This window comes from Podospora pseudopauciseta, assembly GCF_035222475.1.
Source record: "Podospora pseudopauciseta strain CBS 411.78 chromosome 7 map unlocalized CBS411.78m_7, whole genome shotgun sequence".
NCBI classification, from domain to species: domain Eukaryota; kingdom Fungi; phylum Ascomycota; class Sordariomycetes; order Sordariales; family Podosporaceae; genus Podospora; species Podospora pseudopauciseta.
In genome coordinates, this window is record NW_026946667.1 from 2,275,060 (window position 1) to 2,296,509 (window position 21,450).

General features: G+C 53.2%; 6 protein-coding genes across 6 annotated transcripts; 4 read left to right on the forward strand and 2 right to left on the reverse strand.

Annotated features, from left to right (window-relative positions):
* Window positions 1-332: 332 nt before the first annotated feature.
* QC763_709870 (uncharacterized protein) lies at window positions 333-2,266 on the forward strand (the record flags this gene model as incomplete). Its single annotated transcript, XM_062915978.1, has 2 exons — window positions 333-1,909; window positions 1,986-2,266. The coding sequence occupies 2 exons, from the start codon at window positions 333-335 to the stop codon at window positions 2,128-2,130; spliced, it is 1,722 nt and encodes a 573-aa protein (XP_062761988.1). The 3' UTR covers window positions 2,131-2,266.
* A 2,951-nt stretch (window positions 2,267-5,217) lies between these two features.
* Window positions 5,218-7,653, forward strand: QC763_709880 (uncharacterized protein; the record flags this gene model as incomplete). Its single annotated transcript, XM_062915979.1, has 1 exon — window positions 5,218-7,653. The coding sequence occupies one exon, from the start codon at window positions 5,218-5,220 to the stop codon at window positions 7,651-7,653; it is 2,436 nt and encodes an 811-aa protein (XP_062761989.1).
* A 771-nt stretch (window positions 7,654-8,424) lies between these two features.
* Window positions 8,425-9,622, forward strand: QC763_709890 (uncharacterized protein; the record flags this gene model as incomplete). Its single annotated transcript, XM_062915980.1, has 2 exons — window positions 8,425-8,593; window positions 8,687-9,622. The coding sequence occupies exons 1-2, from the start codon at window positions 8,537-8,539 to the stop codon at window positions 9,620-9,622; spliced, it is 993 nt and encodes a 330-aa protein (XP_062761990.1). The 5' UTR covers window positions 8,425-8,536.
* Window positions 9,623-9,885: 263 nt separating this feature from the next.
* TRK1 (low affinity potassium transporter) lies at window positions 9,886-14,435 on the reverse strand. Its single transcript, XM_062915981.1, has 3 exons — window positions 13,197-14,435; window positions 11,443-13,142; window positions 9,886-11,384 (listed from the first exon to the last, which is right to left on the reverse strand). Exons 1-3 carry the CDS (start codon window positions 13,333-13,335, stop codon window positions 10,446-10,448), a joined length of 2,778 nt encoding a protein of 925 aa, XP_062761991.1. The 5' UTR covers window positions 13,336-14,435; the 3' UTR covers window positions 9,886-10,445.
* A 1,742-nt stretch (window positions 14,436-16,177) lies between these two features.
* On the reverse strand, window positions 16,178-19,120 carry QC763_709910 (uncharacterized protein; the record flags this gene model as incomplete). Its single annotated transcript, XM_062915982.1, has 1 exon — window positions 16,178-19,120. The coding sequence occupies one exon, from the start codon at window positions 19,118-19,120 to the stop codon at window positions 16,178-16,180; it is 2,943 nt and encodes a 980-aa protein (XP_062761992.1).
* A 125-nt stretch (window positions 19,121-19,245) lies between these two features.
* Window positions 19,246-21,250, forward strand: QC763_709920 (uncharacterized protein). Its single transcript, XM_062915983.1, has 3 exons — window positions 19,246-19,526; window positions 19,596-20,828; window positions 20,882-21,250. The coding sequence occupies exons 1-3, from the start codon at window positions 19,425-19,427 to the stop codon at window positions 20,996-20,998; spliced, it is 1,452 nt and encodes a 483-aa protein (XP_062761993.1). The 5' UTR covers window positions 19,246-19,424; the 3' UTR covers window positions 20,999-21,250.
* Window positions 21,251-21,450: the final 200 nt, after the last annotated feature.

A 21,450-nucleotide genomic window follows, 5' to 3' on the forward strand; every position in this document is an offset into this window, starting at 1 on the left:
TTTCTCACCCCTGGGGGCGAGGTTGATAAGGAAACGTGTTACAGGTGAATCATGTGAAACTTGATCTTATCTTTTACAGGTTGTGGCTTTTGAGGGTTGCTTTGATAACAGATAGCTCTACCGACCACGGAAGGTGCGCGCCGTTGAGTCATTGGGTTTTTTTCCCCCTTGTGTGAGGGGTCTGGTCCCCTTCAATCGACAAGTGGTGCCCCGCCATACACTTTTCTTCACCCCCACCATCTCTCTTTCTCCCTCTTCTTTTCTTTTCCCCCAACCACAAAAAGACACACACAGACATTACATACCTATCGCGACCAGCAGCAGCCGCAATCATGGCCGCAACCCAAGATCTCGCCGACCGCACCGCTGCCCAAAAGGTGTACATCGACCCCGCCTTGGGCAAAGACGACGCCTCGGCCGACGGCACCGAGGCCAAGCCGTTCCAGTCGCTGTATCACGCCCTCATCACCCACCTCGAGACCATCCCCGCGCCCACGTACCTGACGCTCGTCAAGAAGGAGGACGCTGCCACCTCGTGGGAGGAACCCGCCAAGTCTGCGCTCAAAAAGGCCGTCGGCCGCGTGGACGCGTACAAGAAGAAGCTGGCCAAGGAGAAGGACGCCGCGAGGAAGGAGGAGGAGGAGCGGCTGCAGAGGTTGAAGAACCTTGAGGACAGCAAGAAGATCGTCCTCAAGCAGGACGAGTCGCTCCCCAAGGCGGAGAGGATCAAGCTGAGCCAGAAGGACGAGGGGCTGATTGGGAAGAGGGTCAAGGTGTTTGGGCGGATTCACAGGATTAGGGTGCAGAAGGCGGCGACGTTTCTGGAGATCAAGGACGGGTATGGGAAGCTGCAGTGTATCCTTCCTGCTGGGGATCTGACCAGGAACCATGATGCGCTGTTGTTTGCGCAGGAGACTGCGCTGGCGGTGTATGGGCTGTTGAAGAGGGTTCCCGAGGGGGCTGAGGCGCCGGATGGGAGGGAGCTGCACGTGGATTATTTTGAGGTGGTGGGTGGTGCGCCGAGTGATTTGGAGGCGTTTAGCAACAAGGTTAGCAAGGATCAGGACCCGTGGGAGGCGAGCATGTTGGACAACAGGCATTTGGTGCTGAGGGGGGACAATGCGAGCGCGGTGATGAAGTTGAGGGAGGCGATTGAGCTGGCGTTTGTGGATAGTTATAGGGAGATGGAGTTCACCAAGGTGTCGCCTCCTGCCATGGTCCAGACTCAGGTTGAGGGTGGTTCTACTCTTTTCGGGTTTCCCTACTATGGCGAGGAGGCTTACCTTACCCAGTCTTCTCAGCTGTACCTCGAGACTGTGATCCAGTCGCTCGGCAACGTCTACTGTATCGAGAAGTCTTTCAGAGCCGAGAAGTCGCTCACCCGCCGCCATCTGTCCGAGTACACGCACGTCGAGGCCGAGATGGACTTTATCGAATTTGACGACCTGCTCGAGCACATTGAGGAGCTGATTTGCCGCGTCGTCGACAAGGTGCTTGCCAACCCCACCTCTGCGGCCTACCTCAAGCTTCTCAACCCCGGCTTCCAGAAGCCGAGCAGGCCGTTTATGCGGATGAGGTACGCCGACGCGATCGACTGGCTCAACGCGCAGGAGGAGCCGATTCTCAACGAGGAGGGCAAGCCCCACGTGTTTGGTGACGACATTGCCGAGGCTGCGGAGAGAAAGATGACGGACATTATCAACCGGCCCATCTTCTTGACGCATTTCCCTGTCGAAATCAAGGCGTTTTACATGCAGAAGGACCCCAAAGACTTGAGGGTGACGGAGTCGGTGGATGTGCTGATGCCGGGGGTGGGTGAGATTGTGGGCGGGTCGATGAGGATGTTTGATTATGAGGAGTTGATTCAGGCGTATAAGAAGAATGATATTGGGCATGAGCCTTACTACTGGTATGTGTTCTTAGGCCGGGGGGTGGGGGAGGGTTAGAGGATGATGATGATGCTAATATGATGATGGTTATTATAGGTACACGGAGCAGAGAAAGTACGGCACCAGCCCGCACGGTGGGTATGGGTTGGGGTTGGAGCGGTTTATTGCTTGGATTGCGAACCAGCATACTGTGAGGACGTGCAGTTTGTATCCTAGATTTATGGGGCGTGCGAAGCCTTAGAGAAAGGGTGAACTGTGATGGGGTTCTTTTAGAGAGGAGGGGGAAAAAGAAGGCTTGGAGTTTGGGGGATGAGGTTAGGCTTTAGGTTTACATTTTAGTCTTTCTGTCATAGATGAAAAGATGGATTTAGATGTTATGGGTTTGAGTGATGATATGTGTGTCATGCTGTTTGGATTCCATCCGGCAGCGAGGGAGCTATCAACGCCAAGATGCAAGAGAACTCGGACTATGTGAAGTTGAAGGAGATGAACAGCGTTGTTGTTTGTTTTATGCCATGAGTGTGGCTGCGGGGCAATCGGGGGTTGGATGATGAGGTCGAAGCCGTGGTTGTTGAAGATTAACCAAACCCTAACCCTGATCTTGAAGTTGTGCACAATGGATGAAGAGATGCCTTTTTTTTATAATTGTTTTTATATTTTAATAAGAAAAAATTTATAATTTTAATTTTTTTTTTTAAAAAAAAAACTCTCATTTGTTGGATTCGTATTTGTTTTGTTTCGAGCTCAATGGATTACATATATATAGGCATGTTGCCTACGTTGAAGGAATCAGGCGAAGGTACCCGGCCGAGTCAAATTGGCCACAGTTGGGGAGAACCACATCTTCGGGTTTTGGGGGGCAAATCCTTTGGGGGAAAGACGGCGCAATTCTTTTGTTCCTTTTCCAGGTTCTCGGGTTTGACTCTTATGATACAGATGTGAGGATTTGTTTGGTTAACTGATCAACAACAGGCAGGCAGGCAGGTAGGCGGGCGGGCGGGTAGATCTGGACTGGACCCTTGAATATCCGTCTTTCCAGGATGGACGGGGAGAATATCTGAAACGGGCGGTTTCGGGGGAGAGGACCCTGGGGCCTTGTGGGTTATGATTCTAGAAAGGGTGGGATATCATGCGAATATCCATGCATACGGGACAGAGTGAAAGAGTGTTTCCTTCAGACTTGAGTCTTGGGTAAATACGGAATGCGTAGCCGTTGATAAGCCTTGTTGGGGACCAATGTGCGTGTGGTCAAGTGATTCGGGCGTCCATCCATCCATCCATCTGTTCAGGGGTAGTATCAAATTCGGCGGTCTGGATAAGGCGGCCACCACCGCCGTACCTGCATCAGCCATTGGCGATTCCTGACCATCCAAATGCGAGCATTATTTTTCTTGACTTTTAACAGAATTTCTATGTCGGGTGTGTATGTACTGACCTGTGCAACCTGCAGGCGCCTACATACCTAGTGAAGCAAAATGTTGAATGGTGCCACGAAGACATTTTGGTCTTTTTTTTTTCTTTTTTTTTTCTTCTTTCCACCGAAGCTTTCTTTCAACGGTGGGTGGTTTGGTTTGGTTTGGTTTTGGTTTAGGTTGCATAACGCACACAGTGTGGAGAGAGAGAGGTGAGAATGCTTGGGGCGTTATTTCCCCTGGTTTCACCACACCACTACCTTACCCCAGGTAACGGTCTTGTTCTCTTGGTGCTATGGAGAACTATTTTGGGGTGTGTGGTTGGGGAAAGTTAAAAGTTTCGATTCATTGAAGTGTGGGATCTAAACTCAATTGCAAAAAGATGCTAATTAGTGGCAGGGCGACGTAATTCATGGGGGAACGGGGAAAAAACGGTGCCCGGACTCCCGGAAATTGATATTAGGAAGGATTTCAATAGGGTAAGGTGAGTAAAAAAGAACGGAACAATTGCTGAGATGTGAGAGAGAGACAATGTCAGCAAAGCCAAAATAATGGCTGGGCCCAATCGGGAGAATTGAATGGTAAAATGTGACAAAGATTGGGATGGCTTGGTTCGGAGGCAATGATGATGAGGCGGGTGGTGGTGGTGGTCTGGGTGGGACGGGCGGTCGGGAGGTCGGGAGAGAGCGCGGAACGGGCAGACTGTGGCCACGGACACTGCTTGCGTTGCTTGCTGATGATTTCTTTCTTGTTGTTCAGACATTGTCCGTGAAGAGAGGATTGTGATTGTCTGTCTGTCTCGTGAGGTCTGAACTCTGAAGCGAAAGCCTCGTGCCGCCAAGTCTCGGATTATGGTACCTGGACACGGTGAGAGCAAGAGACAAGAGACAGGACAAAAGAGAGGGGCAATCGATGTCGTCTTGGTCGTCGTCTTCAGATGGACTCGACGGGAAGAGGCATGATGACATGTCCTTCAACGGTAGGGACAATGCAGAAGAAATGCGTGGTCTTGTGCTGGGCCGACCCCATTCCCCTACCTTAAGGCGACGCTGGTTGCAATGCTGAGCGGCAGGGGGGGACTCCTGAGGGTACTTCTAGGCCAAGTATCTTATGCATACTAGTGACTAGCCACAGTGACTTTGGACAAAGGTACGGCGCTAAGTGGCCAGGCAATTAAAGCTCCATCCACTTCACCTTCTTGTCCTTGCCAATCTTTCACCTCTCCCCTTTTTTCGCTCCGTCCTGAGCGTCCTCTCTCTTTTATTGTCGCTGGCACCTCTCGCTTCTTCATTTTTGTTGCCGCCTTTCCTCCGCCTTCTAACCTACCCAACCTGCCTTTTCTTTCCCTTCGGCATCATTCTTTTTACTATATCCTAGGTAATAATTCTTTGGAGCCGCCCACGCAACCCCTTGACTTGACCCCTAGTCGACGACCATCTCAACCCACCCTTCGTCGACACCCGTCTTCAGAGAACTCTCTCGCTCTCTCGGACTGGACTTAAAGCCCTCGCTCGTCGAATCGATTATACGATAACAACTTTAATACAAAGCATCCTTCTTTGTTCGAAATCGCCAACAGCCCGCACGAAGACGTTCCTGAGTCCTTTCGGTCGGCCAGCCACACGTCGGACCCCTCGGTCAATTGGGTCGTCGTCTTTCATTGATAGCCAGCATTTTCTTTCACACGAATCTGCCACGCTTCTCCCGCTTTTTTAGCCCGTCTTTGCCCTCTGAAAAAGACAAGACACACTTGGTGAACAGGGGGGGGATTCGCTTCACCGCATCTTCCGGGGGCCATACATTCCAGCACGCGTCTGTTTCTTCCCGTGCCTCTCACCAGGCACGTCTAATCCTTCAAAACGGCGGTTCTATCTCACGTCACCAGGGACAGTCTTGTCCCCCCGCATCTTCTCGGGATGCAGGATATCTCTGCCCCCCAGACGGGGTCTAGCAGCCACCGTTTCGGCCACGCCTCCAAGCCCTCCAACAGCGATACCGGCTTTTCCCACGGTGCCTTTGCCTCCAACATCTCTGGCTTTGCCGACAGGCATCCGAGACGCGGAAACATTCCGACCATCAACACCCAGCCTGTCTCTCACCAGCAGCAGCAGCAGCAACAACAGCAGCAGCAGCAATATAACCAACAGCAGCAGCAGCAGCAGCAGAACCATCACAATGGCGAGCTGACTTCTCCTGGCACTGGTTTCGAGTTTGCCTCGCTGCTGCCGTCCCAGCTTCTCCTCAGCCCCTTCCAGCCCGGCACTCCTGCCGCATTTGCGAGCCCTCATTTCCAGAATGTGAGCAGCTTCCAGCAGCTTCAGCAGCAAAACCTTCAGCAGCAGAATGGTGCGTCGAGCCCGATCCAGCAGAGCATTTCTTCCCAGATGTACGGCGGAATCGTCTCTCCTTCGGCTTATGGCGCCCCCCAGTTCTATTCGCCCCAGTCGCCCACGGCGTCTTTTAACAATATGGCTGGCCTGCAGATGCCCGTGCAGCCTGCTTCTCCCATGCCGATGACACCGGGTCTTGTGACTGGTACCAGTAGAACTGTGTACCTGGGCAACATTCCCCCTGACACTTCGGCCGAGGAGATTTTGGGCCATGTTCGCAGCGGTCAGATCGAGTCGGTCCGTCTTCTTCCCGATAAGAACTGCGCCTTCATCTCGTTCCTGGACCCCGCCTCGGCCACTCACTTCCACTCTGATGCCATCTTGAAAAAGCTCTGCATCAAGGGACAGGATATCAAGATTGGCTGGGGCAAGCCCTCGCAGGTGCCCACCTCGGTTCACCTGGCTGTTCAGCAGTCTGGTGCTTCCAGAAATGTGTACCTCGGCAACCTGCCCGAGGACATTTCCGAGGAGGAACTTCGTGAGGATCTCGGCAAGTTTGGTGCCATTGACACCATCAAGATTGTGCGCGAGAAGAACATTGCCTTTGTGCACTTCTTGTCCATTGCCAATGCCATCAAGGCCGTCTCTCAGCTTCCCCAGGAGGCCAAGTGGCAGGCGCCCCGCAGGGTGTACTATGGCAAGGACCGGTGCGCCTATGTGTCCAAGACTCAGCAGCAGAATGCCGCCCAGTACCTTGGAATCGCCCCTGGTTATGCCCACATGTTGACGGGTGCCGACCGTGACTTGATTTCCAGCGCCCTGGCTCAGCAGTCGGTCGCTGCCGCTGCCGTAGCCACGACGGCCGGTGGCATCACCAACCTGGGCAACCGGACCATTTACCTCGGCAACATTCATCCCGAGACCACCATCGAGGAGATTTGCAATGTTGTTCGCGGTGGTCTTTTGCACCACATCCGGTACATTCCCGACAAGCACATCTGCTTTGTGACCTTTATTGATCCCACAGCTGCTGCGTCTTTCTATGCCCTCAGCAACCTGCAGGGTCTGATGATTCACAACCGCAGACTCAAGATTGGCTGGGGCAAGCATTCTGGTGCTCTCCCTCCCGCCATTGCCCTGGCTGTCAGCGGTGGTGCTTCGCGCAACGTGTACATTGGTAACCTCGATGAGACCTGGACCGAAGACAGACTGAGACAGGATTTCTCCGAGTATGGTGAGATTGAGCTGGTCAACACGCTGCGTGAGAAGAGCTGCGCGTTTGTCAACTTCACCAACATTGCCAACGCCATCAAGGCTATCGAAGCTGTCCGTGGAAAGGAGGAGTACAGGAAGTTCAAGGTCAACTTTGGCAAGGATCGTTGCGGCAACCCGCCCCGCCAGCTCCAGCAGCAGGCTCAGCAGTCCCCTCGTGGCGAGCAGGTGCCTTCCCCTTCGGCCAACGGGTCTAGCCAGAGCGGCCATTCGCCCACCGGCAACGGTCACAACCAGCAGAACGGCCAGGCTGCTGCCGCATTGTTCAACCAGAACAGCAACCCCTTGACCATGTATCTCACTCATGTGTCTCACCAGGCCCAGCAGCAACAACAGCACCAGCACCACCAGCTGGCCGCTCAACAGGCTGCTCTGTTCGGCACTGCTCAGTCTTCACCCAACGAGCCCGGCATCTCCCTCGAGGTTCCCCAGGGTCATGGAGGCATGGGCCACCAGCAGTCGGCCAGCATTTCCAACGGCTACGCCACCAGCTCTGGCGCGACCACCATCGGCGGTCTTCTCGCTCCCGTCAACACCAGGGGCTCTCACAACCGGGCCGTCAGCTTGCCAGTATTAGCCCCCGGCTTCGAGAACGGCGTTGGAAACGGCAACATGGGCGGTGGAAACGATGATGGCCAGCGTCGTGGACACCAGTACCAGGCCAGCTACGGTGGCATGGGATCCGGTTTCGGGTTGGCCATTCAGGGAAACATGAATGGATGGACTGTTGAGGAAGAGGTTGTCAACTAAGGGAAGACCGAGGCAGAGAGAGAGAGAGAGAGAGACAGAGAGAGAGCATGGACAAAAGGGGGTGGGAGTCGGGATCCAAAGTTTTTATTATTTTTTATACTTGAGGGTATTTGTTTGTAATCTTGCTCTTTTTTTTTTTTAATTGGGTGATAGCTCTTGTTTTACTTTCGTTTTTTCTTGTTTATCTACCCATGTGTTGTTGTTGCTCCTTTTGCAAAACCCTTCGCTCCTTGTAATAAGCCCATTCTTTTTTCTTTTTCGATTGTATCTTTTTTGGTTTTTTTTTTTTTGGCATTTCTCTTAACTTTCAAATCCCGAAAATGAAAAGTCCAGGTGGGAGGAGGGTGAAGGGGGGGAATGATATATGCACTATTTTTGGGAGGGAGAGATGGATGGCATGGTAGCAAGGCATTTGGCAACAGCGGTAGTTTTGGATTTGGCATATGGGGAGTGTAGGGTGGTGGGGACATGGTTGGAGTTGGGAGTGAGGGGGTGATAGGTTAGGGAGTGAATTGAAGGGTATGAATTGCTTTTGTGTGTGTATGTGTGTGTGTGTGTGTGTGTTCTTGTGATGATGTGTGATGTGTGGTATGTGAGGAACGTGCACGGTATGAGAAAGGGGGTTGTTTTGTTTGATGGGTGGTGAGTGTGAGGGGGGATGGGAAGTGTAACCCTAACCCTGATTTGGGAAGGTAAGACGCGACTGAGACGCGTCGTCGGATTTTGTTCAACGTCATTTTTATCAAGGTCGATTTTGGGGGAGGGGGGGAGCACTTTTTGTTTGTTCACACTTTTTGTTCGCTTTTTTGCCGTTGCGCGTGTTTTCGGTCACTTTTCAAAGGAGAAGTTTATGTCCTGATCAAAAGAGAAAGTTTCGCACATTATGGCGAGCCGATCTGACACTGAGCTCTTGACTGAGCACTTTGGGTATCCCCCCGTGGTATGTTGTAACCATACCCCTCGCCCCTCCCTTCCCTTTTCTTTTCCTGTCCTCCCGCCCCTATGCCTTCTCTGCATCTAATCGTGTCCATAGAGCCTGCTAGACCTGATAATCAACACAACCAACACCCTAGCCGACCGCGCCCTCACTTCAATCGAATCCGGGCTCTTGAACGCGCCCCCCTCCGCGCTCGGGTTCCGACCCCCGGCGTTTTCCTCCCCTGCGGACAGCCACCGGAACGAAGTCGAGGAGGGGGTGCATAAACTCGAGACGTTGCTGTTCGCGGCGCTGGACAAGAACTTTGACAAATTCGAGATCTACACCATGCGCTTTCTTTTGACTGTTAACCCTGAGGACGAGCCATACACCACGCTGTCGCACTACAGGGGGTTGGATTTTGAAACCGGAGAGGGGGAGGTGGAAGTCGGGGGGGTGAACGAAATCAGGAGGAGACTGCAGGAGAGTATGAAATTGGGTGTTATGCTCGAGGCGGAGAGGGCGAGGAATGAGGGGTTGCTGGGGGAGTTGAGACGGTTGGTTGGGACACAGGGGGGGGTTAAATCTGAGGGGAATGAGGGGGGGAAAGAGAAGTCGGTTTTTGGGTTTCTGGCTGAGGGACGGAGGGGGCTGGAGGGGGTGGACAGGGAGAGGCCGTTGGAGACGACGGCGAGGTTTGGGAGAAGTCAGCTGGGGAGCTTGAGGGAGTTGAGTGTGGGGTTGGGGGGGCTGCTGCCGCGGTTGGCGCAGGAGACGGCGGCGGAGGATGGGGGAGCAACAACGAGGGATTGGAGGAGGGAGAGGCTGGAATATGTCGAGGCTGCTGCGAGGAGGCATTTGGAAAATGTACGGGGGTTGGAGTTGACGAGGGACGGGGCGGTGAGGGATGATAATGCTGAGATGGTGGTCGGGGGGCCGAAGACGATGGAGGTGGGGGATTTGGAACGGGTGGTTGGGTTGCTCGGGGTGGGGGAAGCAGAAGAAAAGGGGACGGGGAAGGAGGCGGAGGGGGATAGGATGGACGAGTCTTGATTTCTCTTGTTTTATCTGTGGGCAGGCGTTGGGGATGGTAGGCTGTGATGGATGAATGTTGTGATACCAGTGAACGTGGTGGTTGATTTGTTTTCTTTGTGGTACTCTCATGTACGAACGAGTAGGACTCTGTCTGCCAATGATGTTTTTGTTTGATGCCCTAAGCTCGCAATATCGAGCCTCACTAAACTCAAATGAACCGTATAATCAGTTATCGGTTCAACATGTCACAGAAATACAAAGCACATAACACACCAACTATCCGTAAGATATCACCCGCTACCACCTCCCAGCAGCGGCATATATTAGATTCTACATACATTACCCTTCTATATTTCCATAACCCTAACATCTCATATATACTCTCCTTTTCCTTACCACCCCCAGCATATACATATTCCCTCCCCACCATCAACAACAATCTTCTTCTTGTAACCCTTTCCTACCACAATCCCTCTCAGCCATCTCTCTTAAATCATGATGGTAACCTGATACCAAAAATAAATAATGTAAACACCATGTCATGCCGACCATGCATCACGTTACTGTCATAACGTGTTTGTTCCCTGTACATAAACGCCACGAACCCTCATCAAACACCAACTACCATCAACAACGAAAATGAGAAAAACACACATAAACGCCCACCCTGTCTAGGATAAAACCCATTTGCTATGCTATGCTCGTGTTGAGTAAACCGGGGGTATAATTCTCGAAACGAGCGAAAATGAAACAAACCCTGTAAAAAAAAAAAAAAAAAATCAACACAAAAAACCCCCCACCAAAAAAAACCGCCATGTTTTTAAAACCCTCAAGCCCAAGTCTAATCATCTTCATGCCCACCAGCAGTCCTAGGCCTGGGCGAAAACAAGTGACTAACCGATCTCCGCACAACACCGGGCTCGGTACGTCTCGAGGTGACCCGCATAGGTTGCGGCTCCGCGTCCGAGCCAGGGTCGGTCGATCTCCTATGAATAGCTTCCATCGGGGGCTCGGGCGGTACGGGAGGACCTGGATGCAAAATGGCAGCCAGGACATGTCCCAGGCCCCTCTGGTTGTGCGTCGTGTCGCTGCGGTGTGTCGCCACAGACATGCGAGAAATCTGCCTAGCCAATCTGCCTTCTGTATCTGCAGCCATTGCGTCCTTCGCATTGAGTGCATCGCTGGGCAGAAGAATGGCCCTGTCCAGACCGTACGGGAGACCACGGTGTCGGCCGCGTATCATCAAGCAGATAATAATCAGCTTTCCAACGTCCGAAAACTCGGCCGAAAGTGATGCGTTGATTGTCGAGTACCCCAAGCTCATGCCGACTGTGCCGTAAGCGCTGATGGACTCAAAGAGCATGCTAAACATGGTGAAGCCATTGGCGGCGTCCTCGGGGTTCATGATACGCGGCCCTTCCGAGATGGCCAAAATGAAGAGGCCCAAGGCAATAAACGGCAAATCAAACGAGAGCTGGCGGCGAGCGTGAGTGCCGACGTGCGACCAGTCGTTGTGGTTTGCCTTGGAGTGTTCCTCTTCTTCGCCGTGCGAGTAGATTCCTAGTGCATTCTCCTCATACACATTCGTCCTACGAACCGATATGGCGATGGGAAAGACCGAAATGTACATCATGATCATGTAGGAAACCTGGACGGCGGGGTGAAGCAGTGAGAGATTCACACAGGAGAAACCAGCGGTCCTCGTGGATGCGGCTTCGAAAATACCATTAAGAACTTTTTGGCCGTCCGACATCGAGGCTACAGGGCCCTCTTGCCCAAGCTGGTCGAGAGTTAGCATGCCTAGTCATCGCCTCGGAACCAAACAGAGATGAGCTTACATCCAAGACGATAAAAAACATCACGTCGAGGCCGTTTAGGAGGACAAGGAAGCCCAGCAGCCACCAAGTGGCTTTGGAAGGGAACAAAAGTGTGAAGCAGCGGCGAGGGTGGTCGAGCAAAAACCGCAACTCCTCATACATGCCAGAATTCTTGGGTACAATGAGCGAGAGCACCCAAATCATGAAGCGGAGCATGATGGGGAATCCAGTGTTGCCGATGACGATCAGGAAGCTCATCCACAGAAGTGGCCATGTCGCGGTGCTGAATGAATTCATGCTGTCTGGCGTCAAGGTAAAACCCAGATCCATGAAAGCCGATTGCGAAGTAAAGAAAGCCCACCATACTTTGTTTTGGCCTGCCGCCTCGACAACTTGCCCGTACTGAGTGGCCTGCAGAATCCACGGCAAGAGCCCAACCACACCCAGCGCCGTATAGCCCCAGAAGTAGACCGTCAGGACCCGGGCAAGCGTCTTCAAAGACCTGTACTCAATTCCTCCCAGCTCTTCGCGCTGCTCTTCAGTAAGCTCCGGGAAAAGAGAGTTGCGGCCGACGGTGGGCTCCCAGCTCAGATACGGCGTGCCTTCGGCCTTGTTGTTGGAAAAGGCGGTTCGCAGCGTCTGCATCGACTGGCGACGCCTGTTCTGGGAAGGGCCGGGAATGACGGGTTCCTTTTCCACGTCGTCTTGCTTCTTTTTGTGCCGAGGAAAATGCGGCTTCAAAAAGTCAAACGTGTGGGCAGCGGCTCTAACATCGTCCAGGAACTCATCCGAATCCGTCTCCTGCAACTTGCGACGATCAGGCTCCTCAATAGTGATGGCCGGATGGCGGCCGTCAGCTGCTTGAGCTCGAGGTTCTCCATCCAGATTGAAAGCTTCCGCATGAGGTGACAGCAATTCGTCCTCATTGTCTCCAGCCTCAACACGCTTGGGGCCCAGGCCGCGTTCTACGTCTCTCGGATTCGGGATTCGCAGCACCTCGTCGTCTCCCTTCTTCTGTCGTTCGACTATGGCAATATGCTCCTCGTCCGATCGCATCCGTGGGAGTTTGAGGAAATCCTCGCCCAGACCGTCGCTTTTCGTGACCGTGTCGGCGAACTTGAGAGCTGGCCTCCGGGGTTCCGTCATGGATGATGTGACGGCTGGGCCGGTATGCCGATCTGCCTTATCCAATGGGCCGTCCAAGCCCCCATCTGTGGCAGTCCGGTTTGCCGCCGTGAGGCCGAGACCATGCCTGCCCTTATTCTTAGCATCGCCCAGCAGGGTCCCGTCGTTGTTGATGCGTGACTTTTTACCGTTCAACATAACGGTAATCTTTCTGCCATTTACACCCTTTTCGACGTCGCCGTCCTGCTGCTTCGCCTTAGTCCGCGACTTGGTAAACGATTTCGCGAGAGGGACCCTGGCGAGTCGGGCATTTCGGGTTATGTGCTGGAACTTCTTTTCGAACCAGTAGAGACGGAGTTGGACAACAAGCGAGTTTACCGTGATGGGATTTGCCATCATGGGCCACAGGTAGAAAATGGCTTGCTGAAAGGTGGTCAAAAGGTTGATGTCGACCGTGTTCAGGCCGGCCTGGGTGGAGGCGCCGGCCGTGAAGAAGAGGGCGTCGATAAATCTAATCTCGGCAGTACCACCACTGTGTTTGCCAGCTCCCCAAGTGATGAGGGCGCCGATCAGCGCGAGGGATATGATCAAATAGTCTGCCATCACAATCAGCACCGCAAGGGCTACAGGGGAAAGACACGGCCACCTACAGTGATATCTTATGAAGGGGAAGCCCTGGTTCTGCGGAAAGATGAATTCGAAGAGCCAGCGGGGTCTAGTATAAATGAATTGCTTGCAGCGCTGGGCCGTGAAAGGCTTGGTGGCGATCCATTGCTTGAACCGCTCCATGATGGAGGTGGTTGTGTCCTGGGAGGGCTCAAGGGTAAGTAGGATAGCAGCGAGTCTAGAATGATGCGGGTTGAGACGTAGGTTGAGAGGATAAGCCAAGTAGGTGGCGGCTAGAACAGATGGTTTGGTGTGTTTTTGGTAGATGAGAGGGTAAAACGCAAAGTCTGGATAGATCACAAAAGGGCTGTGAACAGTCGAGAGTCGAGTTGGCCTCTCCTCGAGAAGTCTGCGGCTTCCTGCGATGCAGGAACTAACCACGTTTACAGGCGCGGTTGACCAACATGACGACCTCGAGGAAGAGGTGAACGGTGGGGGAAGTAGCAAGGCGGGCAGGCAGCTGGTCGCGAAGGTAAGCGGTAGTGGTGGTGGCTGAAGGCGATAGATATCTCGGGTAGTAGGTAGCTGCCCAGAATAGGTGGAATCCCGGCGGTGAGCGAACAGGACTTGGCAGGGTCGTAAACGGTGCAGAGTGAATTAAAATCTCCTATCTGGGGTAGCAGTTTCTTGGTAGGGTAATGGCCCTTTGGAGCAAGTTAAAATAAGGCGAGCAGAGCGTCAAGCGATGGATCTAGATGACCTTTTTGTTCGCTGTAGCGCTGTAGCGGCGTGGTGGCTGACCACTTAAACCAACAGTTTAAGTGCCAAGGAAAAGATTCAAGAAGTAGAGATCCGAGGGACGGTTGCCAAGATGCCAAGCCACTTGGTCCCGGTGTTGGTGAGTATTTGAGGCGTGGGTCCAGACCGCGCACCCCGGTCAATGGTGAATCCTGTGCGCTTTGGCAGCAGGACCTCTGGGACACGTGGGGGCGATGAACAAAATGTGAGGACAACCACCAAGAGCAATTCTTGATTCTGTCAACAGCAATACCACTGTATGTACGGGATATCTTTATATCTCCATGTTGTCTACCTGCTCCCGTCTTGTGTCTCGATCCTCCCCGCGCTCTTTGCTCCCTCCCGAGCAGCGTTTGCGGATCAATGGAATTGTTGCACAGCCTCCCAGCCAAGATCTCCCAAGCTTTCCATCCGGCGGGTAACATCCAGCATCGGGAAAACGCCCTGAAAGCGGTCTCGCTGACAAAGGAGAATAATCAGAGGGCAGTGCCAATTGCACAGCATTAGCGTCCTGTGCTCCCTAAGAGCGAGCGTCACGCTTGTTCAAACAACCTCGGAGAGTTTGCATCATGGATCAGAAATATAAAAAAATTCCACCAACGAGTGTCAGTGTTTCACAGTCTTCGATATGCACCCTGCGACAGGGGTCTCCATCACCAAGCCAACCAACCGGATCCCGTCCGTTACTGTTGTCTCGACAATGTCGTCACTGTTAAGAACCACGATTTCGGATGAAGATCAAAGGGGAGCACGGTCTAGAACTGCAACCTCAAGCTTACTCTGATGATATACGACACGGGCATATTCCCTACCGCCGAAGCTTCACAAACACCACACCGCTGACATGCAACACTTAGTTATATGCGCAATTTTGTTTCCCTTCTTGCTTCAGTAACAACCCCGCATGAGATGGGTATGACAAGACAAGCTTTGTTCGGAAGGACCAGATGACGGGATGGGACTCAACTGAGGGCGGCACAAAGAGCACCGAGATGGCGCTACAACAGACACAACACACACCCGAGCCACACCCAACTGCCGCCTGCTCCTTTTTCGGTACTGGTTCTGATACGCCATTTGTCTCCTCCCCAGAGATCCCTTCAGTGTGTAACTCTCGGAACATACCACCACCACCACCTCCACCACATTCTGGGTTTGTTTCATGTCACCACAGTTGGCAACTTTGAGAGTGGCTTGCTTGTCTCCGAAAGTAGTACGTATAACTTGGGACCGGACTGAGGGCTCGTGATCATTTTTGTGATATGTTGTCACGACTGTTGGGGGTGGGGTTGGTGGGCTTCAACTTGCAAATGAGAACAGAAGTAGCTCTGTGGGATATAGATCAAACAAATGGTTTTCTTGCGATATCGCATCTGCCACGGCATGACTGCGTTTTGAAGCAAGTTTGGCAGCTCTTGATGACCGCGCCGCTGGGCAGGTAGCAATTTGGGAAGCTTGCATATTTCTCCCAAGTCCAAAGTTCAGATGGACAACTCCCATTTGGTGTCAAGCACATCTAACTAACACCCCTGATTGCTCACCTGGCTCAACATAAGCAACGGTCAACACTGTCAGGTGCCTGAATCTCTCAAGAGCCGAAAGACTTTCCCGTACAAACTGGAATCTTTACGGCCACTGGATTGGAAAAACTCATCTACTCAAAGACCAACAACACACACTGACAAGACATCAAACACCCAACCATCGTGATAACTTGCATGCCACAAACGCCCAAAGTGGGTAGGAATGCCAACTGACATCTTGTCAACCTCGAATATGCCCAATGGCTCGTGGTGAGCTACTTTACGGCCGCCCAGTGACCTACACAAGTAGCTCTTTACCACACATGATCTCCAAAGATGTTAGTAGGCTTGTTGTTTTGTCCATAGCGTGCCAGGTTACCAACAGGAGCCAATATGTTGTTGTTGGCCATTGAGCCTCTAGGTAGCCAAGCTGTACAACCTGCCAAACCTGAAATTGAGGATCACAAAAATTTTTATCATCTTATTCCAGCCGCATACAGAGAGAAAAGAGAGCCCACTTGTTTGACCACAACACTGCACGAGCATTTATTTTTCCAAAGTTCTGTTTCATCATGTCAACCTTGATTTTATTTTCTAACCCGTACGAACCCTTTTATATCTCATCTATTCTTACACTCCCATCTATGTATATATATATACATATACATATATACACTTTATATACTTAAACTGGCCCCCCAAGCCTAATTCATAACCCCTGCCCTCTCAGCAATATGCCAAAACCTATGCCTCCACCACCTAGCCGTCATCACCAACTTGCCTTCTTCCCTCCCCATCCCCGCCCCAGGCCTGACAGACTCCAACCTCATCCCCCCCTTCCCGTCCTTCACCCCATCAACAACAACCAAATCCTCCCTCACCTCCCTCGCCCTCCTCACCAACCTCCTCGCCCCCTCCCGATCCCCACTGTTCAGCAACCCGACCAAATAATCACACAGCATCCCAAAAGTCATTCCCACCTCCTTCTCCCCCTCAAACTCCTTCCGGAAAACCTCCTTCGCCTTCTCCACCTCCCCAGCCTGACAAAACCCACTGATGACCCTCTCCCAAAAAACCCTGTCCACATTGGCCTTTGGCCCGTGAAGACGTCTGTTCTTGATCAAATCCGCCACCGCCTTCGAGTTGGGCGGGTTCTGACTGAAAAAGTGTTCCGCCAACATGGTGTAGATATGCGGCGTCGGCTCCAACCCAGACTGCAAAATCTGCCCATACACCGCCTTGAGCGTCTCCTTCCCCTCCTCCCCCTGATCAACCAGCAGCTTGATAATCTTGGCATAAATCATCATATTCGCCCTTATCCCACTAGCCTCCATCTCCGTGATAAACTTCCTCACATGCGCGAGCTGCTCGCCCTTCGGCCGGTCAGCATAATTCCTCATCGTGCCCTCGAACAGAATCGTAAACGTCGCGGCATCCGCCTCAATCCCGGCGTCCTGCATCTGAGACAGCAGCCTCCGAATACCAGGAATATCCATCTTGAGAACCAACGGCCGAAGCAGGATGTTGAATGTATGGATATCAGGGTTAATCCCCTGCTTCCCCGCCCACGCAAGCACAGTCATGACATCCTTTTGCCTGTTCGCTTTGAGCAGGCCCGATATCGCGGCATTGACAGGCTCGATAGACGGCTTGACCGCCACAAGCGGATTCTTCTCCCTGCTCGCCCACGTCCTCTCCATATCCACCAACGCCCTGATCCCCCCTTCCGCATCCCCGGATTTGAACAACCCCGCCACGCGAGACGTCCAGATATGCGTATCCAGCTTCACCCCAGCCGTGATCAAATTCTCCCACATCTTATCCAGCGCCCCCTTGGACCGAGCCCTGCTACACCCCTCAATCAGCGCGCTCCAGGTCCTGATCGTAGGCTTGATATTAACCCTGTGCATGCTCTCCCAGACATGGTTCGTCAGTTCCGTCTGCCTGAGCTGCATAAATGCCTGAATAAAATAGTCAAACAAAGTCGGATCCTCACTCATGACTCTGATCCTCTCCTCGTCCGGGTTCTTGTCCGGTCCCCAAAAGTCAACCCACGCCGCCTTCACCTCCCGAAGGCTGGCCCTTTTGAGAGCGGTTCCAATCCTGCGGTGGATCCCCTCCCGGTGTTGACGCCGCTCCGCCTCCGGAGTCCTCACCCGCATGTACCAAATGTGATTGCCGTCTTCCTCGCCGAGGTCGCGGATGTACCTGAGCAGATCCTGATACTCGGCAAAGTTATACTCTAGATCCCGATCATTCGGCGGTTTCGCCCGCGTCAGGACATTTTTCATCATCTTGGTAAACATCGAGGCTTGATCCCTCGTCTGGTAGTTGGAGTTGATGCGGTCGGTGAGCATTCGATACGTCGCATAGGCTGCCCAGCTGATGTTGTACCGGGAAGTGTTCAGCTGCAGTTTTTCAGGGGACAGTGAAATAAAGAGCTGAGTATAAGGCACTGCCAAGCTCGTCTCCAAGCCATGGACTGTTTTATGGAGCGTCTTCGTATCAGGCGTCGGAGCGGCGTTTCGTCGAGGCACTTCTTTCAGGAACTCGGGGTTGTGCTCGATGAAAACGTCCCACGACTGCAGCAGGTCTCTTATGAGGATTGCACGGTTGGCCATGGCGGCCTCATAGTCTTGCAACGTCGGAAAGGCATCTGGTGTTGTCTCCTGCCGGGTGATGTGCTGGACCAACGTGAGAATCAGTTTGCCCCAGGCGACATAGTACAAATTGGACAGCCCAAACGTGACTTCGGTGATACGCGAGACAGAGGGAAGCCTGGGGTCGTCCGGGTTGGCAATCTTGACTCTTGTGAGATAGCTCAGAAAATCGCGAGCCACTTCGTCCTTCATGAGTTCGCGTATGCCGGCCTTGGCCTCCATCAGTGGCTGCAGTTTCTCCTCGAAGAAGGCAAGGGCGGCCTCGTAGTCATGGTCGACAGTCATCATCTGCTTCAACTTGGCCACATCTTCGAAAAATTCAAGGCTGCTGCCCACGGGACTGATGTTGATGCCCTCCTTCTCTTCTCGTGTCTCTTCCCGTGCGTTGCGCGTTTCCGATATTGGCTGGGGGTTCTCTGGTTCCTCTGCTGCTTCTAAAACCTCGAGTGTCTCTTGTGCTTCTGGTGTCTCGATTTTCTCGGGCGCCTCTGTCGTTTCCATGACGGCTTGTCCCACTATCGTCTCCTTGCTCTCTGGCATTGGCGCTGGCTCTATCCTCTCTGGTGCCTCAGCTGGAGCCGAGACCGGCGCAGGCTGGGCTGCTTGGGGCACCGAGGGCGGAGAGAGTTTGACACTGCGAGTACTTGATCCACTCGGCTTGATCGACGGCACAGAAGGAGCTGGTGGTGCGGGAGTAGGTGGTGGTCGGACTGGACCATCTGGTTGCGCTATATCCCCAAGAATGGACCTAAACATGGCCACGGCAGCGGCACGTTTTCTCGAGGCAGCCTCGAGTAGATCGGACGGTAGTTCGGGTTCTTCATGTTGCTGCCGGGTGCTGTTCGTAGCTGTTCGAGCAGGTCTCGGTCTGGGGCTGGAGTTGGAGCTATAACTTCGTGGTGTTGAAGGACGAGGACCCCGCCCTCTGACGGCGGCCAGCAGCTGGACTTCGCATCGTAGGCAGACGTTCCTCCCAAGATCACGCATGTTCCGTTTTGAATGCGCCGACCTTTTGTCGCCTGCGATTGCGAGTTGTGTCGAGGTTTACATATAAAAAGAAGCTCTAGCTTCAAATTTTGGGGACAAAAGCAAAACGGCCAAAGCCAATCGGGGGGGGACCAGGAACAAAAATGCCCCACATCCCCCACATTTCGACAACAGGCAGCATCCATTGACATGCTTGGCACCCGAGGGTACCCCCAAAGGGGCAACTTGGTCACCCGATACGTCATTGTAACCTTTGACCTGATATCTTGGTGATATTCATCTTATCATATCAACAAATATCAAGATGACTACCCTCCAACCCCGGCCGCCGTATACCGATGCCGAGCTGCAGAAGCTCTACCCCCCCAACCTGGACCTGCAGCTCGTCCAGATCCTCATGCGCCATGTAAGTCATTCCTTCACCGTCCTATACCACGAACCCAACATACGTCTAACCAACCCCCCAATCCCCCAGGGCGAACGCACCCCCGTCTCCCCCCGCTTCCAAAACACCGGCCTCCCCCCCTTCTGGCCCTACTGCACCTCAGTCCGCCAAATAACCTCCACCATCCTCTCCCCTTCTTCTTCCTCTCTCACAACCCTCCAATGGACCCGCCGCCTCGAGACCTTTTCGCGGGAATCCGACTCCCCAACCCTCGCCCTCTCCCCCACCTCCCACCCAGACAACATCTGCGACATGGGCACCCTGACCGACCTAGGCCGGCAAACAACCTCCTCCCTCGGCGCCCGCCTCCGGGACCTCTACATCACCCGCTTAGGCTTCCTCCCCCCGGCAATAACCTCCCCCTCCCAAATCTACCTCCGCACCACCCCCGTCCCTCGCGCGTTGGAATCCCTCCAACAGACATTTTCTACCCTCTACCCCCCTAACACGCGCCTTCCCTCCCCTGAAACGGGCATCTTCCCTACACCGGTGATCATCACGCGGGCACATGCGGATGAAACGCTTTACCCCAACGATGGCAACTGCAGGCGCTTTGCGGCTTTGTCACGGGCTTTTGCGCAGAGGGCGGCGGATAGACATAACAACACGCCTGACATGGAATACCTCAACCAGCTGATAGGCAAGTGGATGGACGGGGGGAAGGTGGCGGTTGACAGCAGGCCGAGACTTTCTGGTGTGATGGATACGATTAATGCTACTTTGGCGCATGGACCCGAGACAAGACTACCGAAGGAGTTTTATGATGAAAAGGCGAGGGGGATAATCGAAAAGATTGGGGTGGAGGAGTGGTTTCAGGGTTACAGAGAGTCGGAAGAGTATAGGAGGTTGGGGATTGGGGGGTTGGTCGGGGATTTGGTTGAGCGGATGGTCAAGAGTGTGGAGGGGAGGGGTGATGAGGTGAGGTTTGGGTTGCTTGGGTGTCATGATACTACGCTTGCGGGGATGCTGGCGAGTTTGGGGGCTTTTGGGACGGAGAGGTGGGTGCCGTTTACTAGTCATGTTGCTGTTGAGTTGTTTAGGGATAATATGAAAGGGGGAAGGGAAAGGGGGGGGTGGTTTGGGGGTTTGTTTGGAAAGGGGAAAGAGATTGGGAGACGGCCGGCGGAGGAATTGGGGGAAGAGGAGAAGAAGAAGTTGGAGGGGTATTATGTTAGGTTGAGGTATAATGATGAGGTGGTTACTGTGCCGGGGTGTAGGATGGAGGGGAAGCATTTGGAGGGGGATGAGTCGTTTTGTACTCTGGTGAGTGAGACTTGATGTGTTTGGGATGGGTGAGTTTGCTGACTGGGATGTAGGCTGCCTTTAAGGAGATTGTGGATAAGTTCACGCCCAAGAACTGGAAGCAGGAATGTCGGATGGGCAGAGGGGAGACGGTTTCTTTGCCGAAGGTGCCGGAGCCGGCTGGGTATTGATGGCTTTGAGACTGTGGGAGCATGAGTAGATGCATTTGGCCGAGTGCGTAGGCTGGAGCTGGGTGGTTGCATATGGTAGGAAACCATCGTACATTATCATCACATGAAAGCACACCTTCTAAAGCTCAGCTATGCCTTGAGTTTCTGAGTGCCAGTCCTGGGGTTTGGCAATTATGATACATCATCTTGTGTGTGTGTCGATGAAGTTCAACCACTGGGGTGTAGTATGTGGCTTGGTCGGTGTCCGAACGGACGAAAGAAACAGCTTCTGACCAAACAATAAAGGGGGAGTTAAAAGCGGGAAGGAACGTGTGTCTTGATCATCATTGGTTGTTTGCGGGTGAGGCTCGAGTCTATATTGACCACATCTCTTTTCCTGCTCCCTCGGGAGAGAGCGATGAGCGGCCTCCCTCGGACTTGTTTTACTGTGAATTCCCATGTTTTGACATGCT